The sequence below is a fragment of the Giraffa tippelskirchi genome, chromosome 11, assembly GCF_054371585.1.
Source record: "Giraffa tippelskirchi isolate mGirTip1 chromosome 11, T2T-mGirTip1v1.2.pri, whole genome shotgun sequence".
NCBI classification, from domain to species: Eukaryota; Metazoa; Chordata; class Mammalia; order Artiodactyla; family Giraffidae; genus Giraffa; species Giraffa tippelskirchi.
Window position 1 is genome coordinate 134,705,316 of NC_137285.1, and position 17,993 is coordinate 134,723,308.

The window sequence follows — 17,993 nt, forward strand, 5'->3', positions numbered from 1 at the left end:
AAGACTCAAACAACTTAGTCATGTAGGTCGATTGATTTTTTTTTTCCTTCCAAAGAAATAGAAGGCATGATCACTCTAAAGTTGTTTTGTTGTCTTGGAGCAGATGTTTCCATATGCCAATAATTGAAATCACAAAATTCTTTGCATTGGAGGGAATCTCACGTTCAATCATGTTTTTAATTCTTCTATATTATAAATCATTTTAAGAGCCATTCCAAAACTATGACTGTCCTTATTTGCCTGATTTCTCTGATGTAAAATCATGCCGTTTTGTATCATGACTACCGTCAAATTCAAGGAACTAAGACACAGAGCTTTGGTGAGTGTTGATTTATTACTCTCATTCTAGTGCTACAGTTTGTGAGCCAGTCCGACAACATACAGTCCTGCAAATTTGCTCAGACCATGGAACAGAGGCTACAGAGGGCCTTCCAGGATGCCGAGAGGAAAGTTCTGAATACTAAAAGCAACCTGACGATTCAGGTAAGTGGGAGGATGCTTCAGCCTGTAGTTGACAGAGGCCACCCGGAACCCAAATGTTGGCGAGAAGTGCTTTGGTTCTCCCATTTCAAAGCTGCCTTTGTACTTTGGGTATATGATGTCGATAGGAGAAGGTGCCACTCTGGGGTCCACTGAGCTGAGTCAGGCCTGGCACTGATGAGGATATCTAGGGTTGATCATACAAGAGAGATGGTGTGCCCCTGTGTACCTGCTCTGATTTGGGATTTTATGTTTATTTTCCCTTGTGAAGCTTCTTCAAGTCTTTCTAATATACTTATTTTTTTTTAATGTACTAGAATATACTCTATATGTCAGATGTCTCATATAAAGTGAATAATTTCTAAATAACTAATTCACCTAAGATTTCCTTTTCTGTGATTTTAATTCAGTTTATTTTCCAGGCATCCACAGGAACAATCACCTAAGTTTAAGCACACACATTTTATGTTTAGGGGTTACTATGTGCCAGGAGTGTGCTAAGTGTTTTATAAATGTTTTGCTACATAATACTCAAGACATCCTTCTGAGGTGTTATTATCAGCATTTCATAGAAAAAGGAATGGAGAGAATGGTAAGAAACTTCCAGAAGGTCACACAGTTGGTAAGGAATGGAATTAGGACTTGAGCCAAAGCCTGTACTCGAATCCACCATGCTCTGCTAGCATCAATGCAATGGAGAAATGGGATCCTTGATGAAATTTTCAGCACGCATGTGACTTCTCTTTCAGGATAGTCTCAGTACTGGTATACTGTATTTCAACTTCCTGAATTTGCAGTAGACATGCTACCAAATGTCTTTCTCAGACCCATTTTTTACATTTCTATAGACATCTCCCTGAAAACAGATGCTTCTTAATAATTTTCATCCAGCCCCCAAATTTCTGATTGTACTAACCAATCTCTCTGTTTTTACTGAACTAAAAGCCTTTGCAACTAAACCCAGTGGTTTTAAAATTGACATTATTTAGCCTAAATGAATTATCAGCAAAGCCAATATGATGTGGAAAGCATACAATTTAATTTGAATGAGCAGTTGTCCCTTTCTAGATTCACCCAAAGTATATATGGAAGTATCTCATTATGATCTGGTTCATATTTGACTAAGATCTAAAAACATGTCACAGACATAAGATTTATGTAAGGAGTGTGACTCAGCTCCTTTGTGGGAGATCTTTTTCTTTCTGATTGCGTTTGTGATCCTCACAGGTACATGAGTCTTATTGGAGCTTGGCAGCAGAACATATTCTAATTATAATCAGGAAGTACAGACTTACAGAGCAGCTTCTTTTTATCAGCCAGTGGAAGGGACACCAAGATAAATAAGCTGCCCTTGGCCTTAAGAAGCCTCTCTTGTGTTGTTGTATGATAGTCATGGCCATGAGATGAAACTTTATAAAGTAAGCAACAAACATTTCTTGGAAAAGACTACAGCAGGCAATTAGAAAATTGCATCTAAGTAGATTTTAGATGCTCTTGAATGTATCAACAGCTCTTGATATGAATGGATAATTGGGTGAATTGTTTTATTAACCCTCTTTCACTTTTTGCCTTGGCTAACAGGAAGCTCAGAGTCAAAGCTGTTGTGTAGGTTTAAGAACCCTCTATGCCACTATGTTATGCATAGATCGTTAAATGCTAATCATCCCCCAGGGTTGTCATTAATCTGTTTTTTTCAGGACCTGGTTTTGCAATTAATAAATTTCCCTTTTATTGTATTAAATATAATTTGTGGGGCACCTTGGATCTTTTGTGGAATAAAACCATGTAAATATTTATTTTTTTCAGAGAGTCATTAAAACAGTGACTTCTTAGTTTTTATTTGTATAGCATTGATATTAAGGGCTAGATTATAGTAGGCTCAACTAAGACTTTTTGATTAAAAGTGATGGAATGCAAGCTCACAAGGCTAATGCAAAAAGAGGAAGTGATTGGCTCATGTAACTGAAAAGTTTATAGCTTCTTACTTCATGAACAGTTGGATCCAGGTGCTTACATGATTTCTTCATGAAATTCTCTCCTCATCTTTTGGCTTGCCTTGCTATAGGCTGGCATTATCCTTAGGCTCCTGGCACCTCCAAGTTTGTCTCATCTTTATTGCTCACAGTCTCATGGAACCAGAGTGCCTTTTCTTCTGTCATTCCAGTCAAAATCCTGGGAGTAGTTTTCATTGAACCCTCTTGGATCATGTGCTCATTTCTGGACCAGTAACTGTAATCCCAAGGAATGCTCAAACAACCACATGATTGCACTCATCTCACACACTAGTAAAGTAATACTCAAAATTCTCCAAGCCAGGCTTCAGCAATATGTGAACCGTGAACTTCCAGATGTTCAAGCTGGTTTTAGAAAAGGCAGAGGAACCAGAGATCAAATTGCCAACATCTGCTGGATCATCAAAAAAGCAAGAGAGTTCCAGAAAAATATCTATTTCTGCTTTATTGACTATTCCAAAGCCTTTGACTGTGTGGATCACAATAAACTGTGGAAAATTCTGAAAGAGGTGGGAATACCAGACCACCTGACCTGTCTCTTGAGAAACCTGTATGCAGGTCAGGAAGCAACAGTTAGAACTGGACATGGAACAGACTGGTTCCAAATAGGAAAAGGAGTACGTCAAGGCTGTATATTGTCACCCTGCTTATTTAACTTATATGCAGAGTACACCATGAGAAACGCTGGGCTGGAAGAAACACAAGCTGGAATCAAGATTGCCAGGAGAAATATCAATAACCTCAGATATGCAGATGACATCACCCTTATAGCAGAAAGTGAAGAGGAACTAAAAAGCCTCTTGATGAAAGTGAAAGAGGAGAGTGAAAAAGTTGGCTTAAAGCTCAACGTTCAGAAAACTAAGATCATGGCATCTGGTCCCATCACTTCATGGGAAATAGATGGGGAAACAGTGTCAGACTTTATTTTTTGGGGCTCCAAAATCACTGCAGATGGTGATTACAGCCATGAAATTAAAAGATGCTTACTCCTTGGAAGGAAAGTTATGACCAACCTAGACAGCATATTAGAAAGCAGAGACATTACTTTGCCAACAAAAGTCCGTCTACTCAAGGCTATGATTTTTCCAGTGGTCATGTATGGATGTGAGAGTTGGACGGTGAAGAAAGCTGAGCGCCCAAGAATTGATGCTTTTGAACTGTGGTGTTGGAGAAAACTCTTGAGAGTCCCTTGGACTGCAAGGAGATCCAACCAGTCCATCCTAAAGGAGATCAGTCCTGGGTGTTCATTGGAAGGACTGATGCTGAAGCTGAAACTCCGATATTTTGGCCACCTCGTGCGAAGAGTTGACTCATTGGAAAAGACCCTGATGCTGGGAAGGATTGGGAGCAGAAGGAGAAGGGGATGACAGAAGATGAGATGGCTGGATGGCATCACCAACTCGATGGACATGAGTTTGGGTAGACTCCGGGAGTTGGTGATGGACAGAGAGGCCTGGCGTGCTGCAATTCATGGGGTCGCAAAGAGTCGGACATGACTGAGCAACTGAACTGAACTGTTATTGAGGATATGAAATGTCCCAGTCAACTAAGTCTGACTGAGACACTCACTCCTGGAACCTGACTGGGGCAACTCTACCCAAAGCACATGAACTCATAGGAGAGAAGTGGTATTTCCTCAAGAGAAATTGTGGTGCTGACATAGAAGGAGGGAGAATGCATACTAAGAATGAAAACAATAGCTTTCCATTCCATCAGCTTTATGGGTCTAATTAACTAGATGAATCATGGCACGAGTGAGTGGGAAGTAAGAGATGATGTCAGAACCCAAAGGAATCTAAGAATAGAGGGGTGATGGGAAAGTGTTCTCTGCAAGGGATAAGGCATGACTATCAGGGAACCGTGATATGACCTAGGTTTCAGGCCTGTGGATTTCTTCTTATTTATGAAGCTGTTGTTAAGTAGCCCCTAAGAGTGACTACACTTTTCTTAGCTATAAAAAAGGTGAGTAAAGAAAACATAAATGGAAAGACATTCTGTGCTTATGAATTAGAAGACTTAATATTGTTATGATGTCAAGTACTACCAAGAATGATCGATAGATTCAATGCAATCCCTATCAAAATTCCAGTGACATCTTTTGCAGAAACAGAAAAATCTATCCTACAATTCACATGAAATCTCAAGGGACCCCAAATCGCCAAAACAATCCTAAAGAAGAAAACAAAGTTGGAGATCTCACACTTCCTGATTTCAAAACTTAGTGCAAAACTATGGTATTGAAAACAGGATGGAACTGGCATAAAGACAGAAATATGGAGCAATAGAACCAAACAGAAAGCCCAGAAATAAATACACACATGGTCAAATGATTTCTGACAAGACCATTAGGTGGGGGAAGCCACAGTCATTTCAGCCAATCAGTTCAGTTCAGTCACTCAGTTGTGTCCAACTCTTTGCAACCCCGTGTACTGCAGCATGCCAGGCCTCCCTGTCCATCACCAACTCCCAGAACTTGCTCAAACTCACGTCCATCAAGTCAGTGATGCCATCCAACCATCTCATCCCCTTCTCATCCCCTTCTCCTCCCACCTTCAATCTTTCCTAGCATCAGGGTCTTTTCCAATGAGTCAGTTCTTTGCATCAGGTGGCCAAAGTATTGGAGTTTCAGCTTCAGCATCAGTCTTTCCAATGAATATTCAGGACTGATTTCCTTTAGGGTAGACTGGTTTGATCTCCTTGCTGTCCAAGGGACTCTCAAGAGTCTTCTCCAACATCACATTTCAAAAGCATCAATTCTTCGGCACTCAGCTTTCTTTATAGTCCAACTCTCACATCCATACACGACTACTGGAAAAATCATAGCCTTGAGTAGACGGACTTTTGTTGGCAAAGTAATGTCTCTGCTTTCTAATATGCTGTCTAGGTTGGTCATAACTTTCCTTCCAAGGAGTAAGCATCTTTTAATTTCATGGTTGCAATCACTATCTGCAGTGATTTTGGAGCCCCCCAAAATAAAGTCTGTCACTGTTCCATTGTTTCCCTATCTATTTGTCATGAAGCTATGGAACCAAATGCCATGATCTTCATTTTTTGAATGTTGAGTTTTAAGCCAGCTTTTTCACTCTCCTCTTTCACTTTCATCAAGAGGCTCCTTAGTTCTTCTTTCTGCCGTAAGGGTGGTGTCACCTGTGTATCTGAGGTTATTGATATTTCTCCTGGCAATCTTGATTCCAGCTTGTGCTTCATCCACCCAGCATTTTTCATGATATACTCTGCATATAAGTTAAATAAGCAGGGTGACAATATACAGCCTTGATGTACTTCTTTCCTGATTTGGAACCAGTCTGTTGTTCCATGTCTGGTTCTAACTGTTGCTTCTTGACCTGCATACAGATTTCTCAAGAGGCAGGTCAGGTGGTCTAGTATTCCCATCTCTTTAAGAATTTTCCAGTTTGTTATGATCCACACAGTCAAAGGCTTTGTTATAATCAATAAAGCAGAAGTAGGTGTTTTTCTGTAATTCTCTTGCTTTTTCAATGATCCAACAGCTGTTGGCAATTTGATCTCTGTTTCCTCTGCCTTTTATAAATCCAGCTTGAACCTTTGGAACTTCATGGTTCACATACTGTTAAAGCCTGGCTTGGAGAATTTTGAGCATTACTTTGCTAGCATGTGAGATGAGTGCAATTGTGTGGTAGTTTGAACATTCTTTGGCATTGCCCTTCTTTGGGATTGGAAAGAAAACTGACCATTTCCAGTCCCGTGGCCACTGCTGAGTTTTCCAAACTTGCTGGCATAATAACACTCTCTTGACTTCGCATTCCAGCATGTCTAGCTCTAGGTAAGTAATCACACCATCGTGGTTATCTGGGTCGTGAAGATCATTTTTTGTCTAGTTCTTCTGTGTATGCTTGCCACCTTTTCTTAATATCTTCTACTTCTGTTAGGTGCATACCATTTCTGGCCTTTATTGTGCCCATCTTTGCATGAAATGTTCCCTTGTTATCTCTAATTTTCTTGAAGAGATCTGTAGTCTTTCCCATTCTATTGTTTTCCTCTGTTTCTTTGCATTGATCACTGAGGAAGGCTTTCTTATCTCTCCTTGAGATTCTTTGAAACTCTGCATTCAAATGGGTATATTTTTCCTTTTTTCCTTTGCCTTTAGCTTCAGCCAAAGCTGAATCTAAATATCCACAGTTCCTTTGCCTTTAGCTTTCAGTCAATAATACTAGGAAAACTGATATCCACAAGCAGAAGAATGAAGTTATATCCTCACCTAACACCATATACAAAAGTTAACTCAGAATGGATCAAAGACCTAAATGTATAAGCTAATAAAACTGTAGGACTCTTAGAAGAAAATCAGAGAGAAAAGCTTTGTGACATTGAATTTGGCAGTGATTTGTTGATATGACACCAAAAAGCACAGATAACAAAAGAAAAAATAAGTAAGTTAGATATCATCAAAATTAAAAACTTTTGTGGCTCAAAAGGCATAATCAAAACTCAGCCCACATAATGGAAGAAAATATTTGCAAATAATATATCTATAAGGGGTTAATATCTAGAGTACATAAAAAGCTCCTACATGTCAACAGCAAAAAACCAGACAACCCAAGCAACCCAAGTAAGAAATGGGCAAAAGACTTGAATAGACGTTTTTCCAAAGATGATATACAGGTAACCAATAAGCACATGAAATGCAAAAAATCCCACAAAATACCACTTTACACCTATGAGGATAACTGTTATTTTTTAAAAAATAGAGAATAACAAGTGTTGGTAAGGAGAAATTGGAACTCTTGTGCACTGCTGGCAGGCATGTCAAATGGTGCAGCTGCTGTGGAAAAGAGTATTGTTATTGTTGTTAGCATTCCCTCAAAAAAGCATAGAATTACCATATGATCCAGCAATTCTGTTTCTGGGTATATGCTCCATAGAATGTAAACCAGTAACTTGAGCAGATGTTTGAATACCAGTGTTCATAGCATTATTCACAACACTCAAAAGATGGAAGCAATGTTAAGTGTCCATCTGCAGGTAAATAAATAAATAAATGTGGTATATCTATGCCAGGGAATATTATTCTTTTTTAAAACAGAGGAAAATTCTGACACATGCTACAACATGGGGGTACCTTGAGGACATCATGCTAAATGAAAGAAGCCAATCACAAAAAGACAAATACTGTATGATTACACTTATGAAAAGTGTTTATTTTTGTCAAATTAATAGAGACAGAAAAATTGAATGGTGGTTCCCAGGGACTAGGAAGAGGAAGAAATGGGGAGTTATTTAGTTGGTATAGAGTTTCAGTTTGGAATGATGGAAGAGTTTTGGAAATGGACGGTGGTGATGATTGCCCAAGAATGTGAATGTACTTAATGGCACTGTACACTTTAAATGGTTAAAATGGTATAACACAATGTGTATTTTACCACAGAAAGTACGAAACTAATATAGTATTATATGTTAGTGAAGTCTCCTTAATAAAAAAGTTCTCAATTAAAAAATGTAAAACTTACTTTGTTGAGTGTAGTATGTACTGAGATACCATACTGCAAGCTCTTTGGGATCCAGTGAGATTTACTTTTGTTGAAAAGAAACAAGCATATGTAATGTTCCAAATAGAGATAAAGATTGCAAAGTTACTTTAGTTATTATTTTTTAGATGACAGTACAGTGAGGTCTTTTGAATTATTCAGAAAGAAGTACCTTTCTTCTTGGTACCCTGGGAAAAAGGTGTGAATACTTGTGGCTAAACCACATTCCAAAAATGCTTCTGGAGAGGAAGTAAGCATTGACCAGAAATGTTGACTCCATATATCATTAATCACGGGACTCTAGGCACTGGGTTAGAGAACTTAAAAGGAACTTCTTCATATGGGAAAAACTTCGAAACAGCTTGAAGAAGCTTACTCTTGACAGTCTTATTCAAAGTAAGTTTTAAAAGGAATGTTGCAGAGATATTTGTCTCTGAGCACACAAAGGTTTTAGACAGACTGGGTATCAGTTCCTGGCAATAAGAGAGGACATATTCAAATGAAGGAAATTTGAGGAAAGTCCAATGAAAAGGACTTTGCAGAAGTGTCAGGCTCTAGGGAGACCACAGGGATGGTGCAGCTTTCAAGGCTGTGAGATTGGGGCTGATGAGGTGAGGGGAGGGAGCAGTTGTGGGAAACTTGGGCCAGAAGTGCCTAACAAGAGCTGTGAGCCCCCAGGAGTGAGCCCCCAACACCAGCTCTCTGACCTCACTCTCCTCCTTCTCGCCCACATCCTCCTGAGCTCCCTGTAGCTAACACCAGGGCACCAAGTAGCCCATTGGTGTGGTCCACAGAGTTCTGCCTCTGAGGGCCCTGAGCAGGACGAGGGCAGGGTAGCAAATGGATCTGGTGTGGGAAGGGGCAGGCACCCAGCCCAGAAGCCCACAAAGACTGTCGCACCAGGCCGAATGCCTTCCTACTGCGTCTGTTTTTCACATTTCATCTGTGGGGTGTTTGTGTGTATATACGTTGACCCATGAAAGTCTCATTTCCTCATAACTAAAAACCTGACTTAAAGATTCAAGAAGAAAACGACACCATCTCATAGTACTATTAACATATTCTACATTGAATTGATAGACCACCATGAAATGGAATGTCTCTCTAAAGAAGCTGTTTTCTATTTCTGCCTTCTTATTGTCATCAATTTTCATCATGCTGTCCATTACTAGGTTGGTGACCAGTGGCGTGCATTCTCCGTCCTTTCAACTTTAAAATTCCCCAAAAGTTTGAATCAGGCTTTCTCTGTCTGAGCAGTTGAGCCCTCCTTAAATTTACCGTTGCTATGCTCTATAGTGTACCTGCAGAACCATAAAAGTAGCCTGTGACCATTTGGCCCCTGGAAAAGATACACACACCGGTGGTTAAAACCTGAAGTCAGGCTGCCCAGGTTTGAGTCCTGGCTCCGTCACAGCTCCGTATTAGCTGTGTGACCTTGGGCAAGTCCCTTGATCATTCTGGGCCTCAGTCTCCTCCTCTGTCAAAGGATATGCCTCCATGACAGGACACACCTCCTAGGGTGCGGTGAGGATTAAATGAGATCACGTGCCCTGAGAACGACGCCTGGTACGTGATGCCTGGCTCGTCGTGAGCCATCCATAAGTGACAACTGTTGTTATTCTTATCTCTTCCTTGCTCTCTTCCCACCTCCCTTTCATTCCTAGTCTCTCCTTAAACTTCTCCTCCCACGGCCTCCGTGAAACAGACCCTCATCTTATTTGGCATGTCTCCCTCCCCTTTCCTCCTGTGTCCATTCAGATGGTGAGCACGTCCAACGCCTCCCAGACAGTCACCTTGGTATACGTGGTGGCCAACCGAAGCTCCTTCCTCAACGGCACTGTGGCCAGCAGCCTCCTCCGCCAGCTCTCCGCTGAGCTGGTGGGGTTCTACCTCACCTACCCGCCGCTCACCATCGCTGAACGTGAGTATGTTCGAGTTATGTTTGAATCCCGGTAGGACTCGACCATCTTCTCCGGGAACTTGTCTGTTTAGCAAGCCTCCATGGTGCCACATGCTAACTCTTTTGTCATAAAATCACAACTGTAATGTGTGATTGATGGGGGTTGAATTGATGAAAACTTCACTGCACTTTGTAAAAAACACTGGCTAGGTGCTTTTACCCTTCAATTGTCTTGTATCTCATTTAATCCTCACAACTACCCTCTGTGGTAGGTACAAAATTAGCTCCATTTTGCAGATGGGAAAATTGAAACTCCAAGAGATTTAACTCCAAGATGCCTACTCTGACATAGCTGGTGAGACATGGAACCTGGGGCTTGAACCCAAGCAGTCTGTCTTCTTAGCTTATAACACTGCCTGGTACAGCATCTGTCCTTATGGCAATCTTGGTTGCTAGGGTTTCCCCCACTTCTGCCATCAACAAAAATTCCCAGGCCTTCAGCCCTTGCCTGAGCTACAGATATTATAATGCAGCTCACGTGCAGTCGGCATCGGCATGGCATCGTGACTTCACTCGATGAAGTCCCCATAGGCTTGTGGCCTCCTCTTTCTCTAATGCTTCAGTTGCATAATCCTCATTACCATGCAGCAGGCATAGACTTCCAAGATGCAGCCTACATTTTGTACCCAAACACTTACTCAGTAGCCAAAGGAAGTAAAGATCTGTGCTCTTAAATTTGATTGTTGATACATACTCAAGGTCACTGGCTAAGTGTTTTTTTTAAAACATGTATTAGCAAAGTTGTTTTCATTTCCCTCTATGGCTCCTTTTTCTATTGTAAATAAGTGAGTTAATGTGTGTGAATGTACTTATTAGCACAAAGTAGCCACTCCGACTTTATAAAAAAATGTTAGTTTAGTGTCAAGCTTTTGTGAATTTCCATGTACTCAGAAAAGATGACTCTGGATTTTATGGAAAAGATAATATCATAAAAGATGGCATTATGTTACCTGGCAGCATGTGAAGGATTTATTTTCTTTTATCATCTTGATATTCTAAGAATAATAATAATAACACAACTGTGATTTATTGAGTACTTATTATGTGCCAAATAATGTGCTAAACCCTTAACATATATTAACTCTGATGGTCACCACACTATAAAGAAATGGGGCCATTGCTTGCAAGCATTTAACTACTAAACTTAGTCTTTGACTTTGGAAAGATCCATTCAAGAAATAATTATTCCTAAAAATATGTTATGATAGATAATTTTTTTTAAAAAGAAGGCTATAGTTGACAGGTTCTTGTTGTAGGTCTTCACAGTGAAATTGTTTTGCTTAAGAAAGTTTTGATGGAAAAGCTGAAAGCAGACACCCAAAAGCCTTAGAAAACTCTTTTGAAAGTTAGCCCTTTACTGAGTATTTTAGTTTTCTGAAAAGCAAGTTTCAGACTGTATGTCCTAGAGTTCCCAAGAATGATAAAGCAGGATTTAGCTACTTGGTATTTTGTCAGCTATGTCTATTTCCCTGAACAATATCTATATAAAACCTGTGAAAGTTATTTGGTGTGTTTCTTGTTTGTTTTAGCGCTGGAATACCCCAACCTTGATATATCAGAAACAACGAGAGACTATTGGGTAATTACAGGTAATCTCTTCTCTCATTTCTCCTTTCACTTTATCAGGTTGGTTCATTTTTAAAAGCTTCCCTGCCTTTCAGTGATAGAATTGACATCTTTTCTTGGATTCTGCCTTATAAGCCAAGGAGTTCCTTCCATAGGACCAGAAGTGGAGTAAACTGAGATAAGAACCTGGGCTCTGTGACAACCTAGAGGGGTAAGATGGGGTGGGAGGTGGGAGGGAGGCTGAAGAGGGAGGGGTCATATATATATCTATGGCTGATCTATATTGAGGTATGTATGGCAGAAACCAACACAATGTTGTAATTATCCTTCAATTAAAAAATGGAAAAAAAAAAGACATCACACTGAAGATGGATGTTAAAGAATCCGTTCAAAACAGCTACCTTGAAAGTCAGAAGCCTTCTTCTTGCAAAATATGCCTCCATCAGAAGGAGCAGCGTTAAGCTGTGGAGGGCAGGGGCATGTCCATGCGAATGGTTGTCTATTCGTTTAAAGATCATAGGCCTTTCTGCACTGCCCTACAAAACCCAGTGGAAGTCAGAGGAATGCCAGGCATGCACTTTTCTCTCTCCCTGGGCACACCCACGCTGATGCTGGTGAAGTCCGGCGTGTCCTGATGGTGAAGGCGGACGGAAGTAGAAGGGTGTTTGGGTGGCATTTTCCTTGACATTTTCCAGCTGAGATTTATGAAACAGCAAAAAAAGTTCTTGTTTGTGTTTTTCAAAAGCCAGACAGTAGCTCTGAAAATTAGAGAAGCAAGGATTAGAAGCAGAGAGAGAGGACAGAAGCTTGTAGGAGGCAGAGTGACTAGCTGGGTCATTAAGGGTGGTGCCGAAAGCTCAGCTTCTCTGTTCACTGGTGCCAAATTGAATCTCAGAGGCAGTTTGGGGTGAAGTAGAAATGGATCACTTCATTGCTTTGCTAGCGGGGGATACCACAAGCTCCTGCCTCAAAAAACTACATGTCCCAACCTGGGAGGATTTGATGAGGAGTTTTATAGCAATAGTTCAAGGTAGGGTTGCTAAAAAGATTAGAGTGTGGGTAGGGTCTTCAGGTGGTTCTGGTGGTAAAGAACCTGCCTGCTAATGCACGTAGATGTAAGAGACATGGGTTAGATCCCTGGATTGAGAAGATCCCCTGGAGGAGGGCATGGCAACCCACTCCAGTATTCTTGCCTGGGGAATCCATGGACAGAGGAGCCTGGTGGGCGACCGTCCATAGGGTTGCAAAGAGTTGGACATGACTGAAGTGACTTAGCACTCACAGTCTCAGGGGGTCGGTCTCCTAACCTTGATGCACTTCTCTGGGCCCTTTAATCTTGCCTCAGGTGGTTTCATGGCAGCTCTTTCCTTCATTAGCAACTGTTCCAAATCTGCTCTTTGCAACTTGGGGAAGGTCACAGTGGCTGGAGTCTTGCCTATAAGAAATGGGGGACAGAAAGGCTCCCATGCTCAGGAGACCCAAACGGCCCTCCTCCGTTTCAAGGGGAGGGACGGAAGGTGTTGGCTGGAGCTGCCATAGAAAAATACCTCAGGCTGTGGGTTGGGGGTGGGGGCTTCAACCACAGGAATTTATTTTCTCATAACTCAAGAGGCTGGAGGTCTAACATCAAGGTGTCAGCAGGGTTGTTCTCTTCTGAGGTTCTCTCTCCCCGACTTGTAAAACAACCGCCTTCCCTCTGTGCAGGTCTGTGTCTTATTAATTTCCTCTTCTTACAAGGACGCCAGTCATTTAGGACTAGGCCCCACCCTCATGACCTCATTGTATCTTAATTGCCTCTTTAAAGGCCCTATCTCCAAACAGTCACATTCTGAGGTCCTGGGGGATAAAACATCAACAGATGAGGTGTGGGGTAAACAATTCAGCCCATAACAAAAAGGGAGCAAGATTTTGCAAGTCCTGGAAGATGAGCCTGGACAAGCAGGCCCTCCCCAACCTCCCTCTTCCCTTTCTTGCTGTCTCCTCCCTTCCTTGCTGTCCCCAACAAGCAGTAGGTGGGTGCTGCCTGGAATACTAACTAGGAGCTCGGTGACGCTTGCTCAAGACCTCTCCTAAACTGCAGAAAATTGCGTTTCTTTCTGCCCTGCAAAGCCATGTATTTGCAGAGATTATTTTACCTGCGAAGAAAGCCAACAAAAGAAATATGTTTACAAAGGAAAACAGCAGCGACCCACCAGAGCTTATGCCCAAGAGAGACAGTGCTAACCCAGCAACAGATTTTTGAAGCCAGCAGGTTATATAACACTTAGAAAATCATGTTTCCTGCCCAGGGAATGCTTTTTTTTTTTTTTTAAACTTGCAGCTATATCTCCGCCCTTCTCTAACTTTAATATTGACTTTCGATGGTAAGACACCCTGTCCTTGTCAGCCTCTTGTTTTGTCCTTTCCTCATGTACCTCTGTCTTGCCCTGCCTCTGTTTGAGTGACACATGCTTAATAAAAGGCTCCAGACATGGTCTTGTTTTCAGGATTCTCTTACGACTTGACCTCCGCCCACTTAACTGTGCATCGCTTACTTGTTATCACTGGTGCTGCCATTGGTAATCAGCATACGCAGTGACCCCCCCGCCCAACCCATTCCAACACTGTGTTCAGGGCTGATTGGACCAGTTGATTTCTGCTTGAGGGGCGGGAAGAGGGGGAAACAGTTTCAGGTTTCAGGAGGACCCTCCTGCCTTCCCTTTGGCCCATGACCACTTTCTAGACCTGTGGGTGGTCACCACCAACTTTTACCATCATTTCCAGAAGGGGTAGGAGATTGGGAAGGGAGAGATGAAGATAACTTTGTTCAACCCATTCACCAGGCCAGGAGCCTGAGGCCGCTGGGCTTCTCAGGAGAGAGGGGAGGAGCTGTAGTCCTGGAACACAGCTCTGTGTTTTCCAGGCGATTCCTTCCTCTGCTGAGGACGTGTCTAGCAAAGCAGGAGGTGCATTTGAGCAACAACAGCTACTGCTTGTGGGCATCCTCTCAAGGGCTTTAGGGCACTATGCTAGAAGCAGTTTTCTTTTATAAAGTATTCTGTTCTTCGTGATACAGTCAGGAGTAGCTTACGATAACTGTGTTTCCAGATGAGGAACTGGGGCCCAGAGGATCCTGCCCAAGAACACTCAGTAAGGGGGCATCAGGATTCAAACCCAGGCCCCCGGCTCCAGCCCCCAGCTCTTGTCCAGCTCCTCCTAGGAAGGACACATCCTCTGTGCAGACAGAGCCAGGAGGCCTGTGGGGGCTGCCCAGCTGTTGATTCCGTGGAACTCTGTGGCAGGTTCCCATAACTTCCTGCACTTCCCTGGAGGCACTTTTTTCTCTCAATTTTTAAAATTGTGGTAAAATACACATAACATATGACTTATCATTTTAACCTTTTTAAAAATTATTATTATTTTCTACTGGAGTATAGTTGCTTTATGATGTTGTGTTAGTTTCTGTTGTACATCAAAGTGAATCAGCTATATGTATACATATATCCCCTCCCTCTTGGACCTGTCTCCCACCAACACCCCCTGATCCCACCCCTCGAGGTCATTACAGAGCACCGAGCTGAGCTCCCTGTGCTATACAGCAGCTTCCACTAGCTAGCTGTTTTATACATGGCAGTGTATACATGTCAATGCTGCTCTCCCAACTTGTCCCACCCTCTCCTTCCCCCGAAGCATCCACAAGTCTGTTCTCTACATCTGCGTCTCTATTCCTGCCCTGGGGCTAGGTTCATTGGTACCATCTTTCTAAGTGTACAATATGGCAGCATTAAGTACGTTCACAGAGTCGTGCAGCCATCACCATCATCTATTTCTGAAACGGTTTCATCACCTGGAGGCTTTGACTCTGCTCTTCCTTCGTGTCTGCCCTTTATGCATCATCACTGAGATTCCTCTAAAGGAACTCATGATGATACCCCTTCAACTGTCCTGCGTTCCCTCTCCCACCCTTGTCCGCTGGTCAGCATAGAAGTAATCCCTCAGCAGTTGGCACTGTCGTTTTATGGGAGGGGTGCCTTTGAACTCGAAAGAACACGGGCTCTCCTTCTGGGGTCAGGAGGTGGGTCAGCCCTTCCTTCCTCAGCCTGACAGCTGTGCGAGGAGGGGTTGGAGGGGCCTCTCTGGGACCCGCCACCGTGGGAGGCACAGGAATGTTTGCAGGAGTTTGTTTGCAGGAATTCTGCTGAGCTGGGAGTCCCTCACAAGGGCCCTGGAAGGAAAGCTGCTTTATGCCCTCCATGGGGATTTTTTTAGGATTTGTGGTTTCAAAGAAATAACTTCTGAAACTCAGCTGTGGGTTTCCCTTTTCTTATGATCGGTTTCAACATCGCTCTCTGTATCTCATTATCATCCGTGCCTTGTTCTGGCTCTGTTAGAATGCCATCATAGTAACAATACGGCCTTTATATCCAGGCTCTTTTCAGATCCCAGTAGATGGGGTGGTATTAATAGTCCTTGGCTGGACTGTAGTAGAACAAACTCTGCTAAATGAAAAATCTTGTATTACATCCCCAGCCTGTGTAAGTTTTGGTCTAAGAAGATGAGAATTGCTTTTAGCATTTTTGTTTTCAGGGATGACTGTGTTTGGAGGGAGTGTTTTGTGTGTTTGGGGAGAAGTGTGCTTCTTCCCAAGGGACTTGGAAGAAGGGCTGGCTTGGGGAATAGACAGCATAAAGGCAGTCGCCCCCATAGTGAGTGACTGCAGCAGTTCTAGGATGGTCCTGGCATTCATTAAAATCCTCCTCCAGGCACCAGCCATAGCCTGGAATTCCCTATCAGTGCTTTACTTATTGATTACAGATACTCTGCGTGGATAAAGTCCAGAAGTGGAGGAAGGGTAGAAAGAGAGGGTTTCATTTACCTTCCACACAGGAGGCTCTGTGCTACACTGCCGTATACATCTCATCTCAACCTTAAAGCCCACTAGAAATATATTTGCTGTGATGTAGCCTTTCTTATTCCATTTTACAGAGAAGGACTTGAACTCTGAGAGGGCCAGTGGTTTGCCCAAAGTCCCTCAGCTGGCAAGTGCCAGCGCTGAGAGAGCCCACTCCTTCTATCACACGATCCTGCTCTCAAGTCAGGAGGGTCTCTCCCCAGGAGAGACCCCTGGGGCCCTGGGCAGCTTTAGGGGTGAGCTCCGAAAGGACCCCCCTGACGAGGGAGGGGATGGCAACACTGAGCAGGGTGGTTTGCCCATGAGGAAGGGGCTGAGTAGCAGGATGGAGCTTAGATCCTTCAGCACAGCTGTTGGAAGGAAAAGTAGAATCAGGGTAGCACTGAGCCAGGGCTTCCAAGAAGGAACCACCAAGAAATCCAATCAGCTGGTCCTGCAGCAATGCTGTGTTCCCATACAGACTCTGACTGAACAGACTATCTTAAATAAGGTTGGGACCTAGTACAACAAGTTTAGGTCATTACACCTGTCCCAGCTTGTGAAGGACAGGGTGTCAGGGGTTCGGACTTGAGCCCTGGCTTTGCTGATTACTAGCTGTGTGAACTTAAACAAGTCACATAACCTCTTCAGCATCTCAGACAGGTGGATAGTGATTCCTAACCCCTGGGGCTGTCGAGAGGGAAGCATGGCCAGACCCTAGCATGGGGTCAGGCCCAGGGCCCTTACAGCTGGTGCAGGCCCGGCCCTGGTGGCTGTGGCTTCTGAGTCAGCAGGGAGCCTCTCCCCTGACAGCCGCTCTGTCTTCTGTGTCTGCAGTGCTGCAGGGCGTGGACAATTCCCTGGTGGGCCTGCACAACCAGAGCTTCGCCCGGGTCATGGAGCAGCGCCTGGCCCAGCTATTCATGATGTCCCAGCAACAAGGCCGGCGATTTAAACGGGCCACCACTCTGGGAAGCTACACTGTGCAGGTGGGTGTGTGCAAAGCCGCCAGAGTCTATAAGAAAGGTGTGGAAAGGTGCTTCCTGAGCTGAAGTAAATCGTGCTGCGTGCCGAGGTGCGTGCACACCACAAGCTGATGAGGCCAGTTAATCCACACTGCTCTTACTTTTGTGGGGTCGGTGGTCATAATCCTTGACATCGTGAAGGAGGGTGAGAGCTGCTCTCCCGACTGTCTCACTCTGGATTGCAGGGGAAGCAGGTCTCAGAAGACATGCTGCCCACACGTGCATATTTATTCAACAAAACATTATTAGTAAGTGCCAACTCCCCTGCAACCTGCTCTGGAGGCTGGATGAGGTCCCAGCTTTCAGGCCTCTCAGCACCATGGCTGTGATCAGCAGAAACACCCATCAGCCTTCCAAAAGTGGGGTTCTGTCGGCCTTGTCGAGTCTGTTTCAACAAACTGAGCCCTCTCCATTTATAAGGGACACTTGATCACACTGGGATTTAGGGGAATACGCTATAGCAGACACTGCTGGGGCCCTGCCCACACTTGCTTACCATTTCTAGGAAGGCTGATAGACTTCCAACATCGTTTTATTTAAGGGCTGCTCTTGAGATGCCAGAACCCACTTTGCCCA

General features: G+C 43.4%; 1 protein-coding gene across 1 annotated transcript in view; it reads left to right on the forward strand.

Annotated features, from left to right (window-relative positions):
- KIAA1549L (KIAA1549 like) overlaps positions 1-17,993 on the forward strand; it is a 286,023-nt gene that overhangs the window by 169,343 nt on the left and 98,687 nt on the right. The window contains exons 7-10 of the mRNA XM_081538083.1: positions 350-483; positions 9,755-9,917; positions 11,486-11,545; positions 17,230-17,381. Of these exons, the coding sequence (XP_081394209.1) occupies positions 350-483; positions 9,755-9,917; positions 11,486-11,545; positions 17,230-17,381 (509 nt within the window). The remainder of the gene's footprint in view (positions 1-349; positions 484-9,754; positions 9,918-11,485; positions 11,546-17,229; positions 17,382-17,993) is intronic.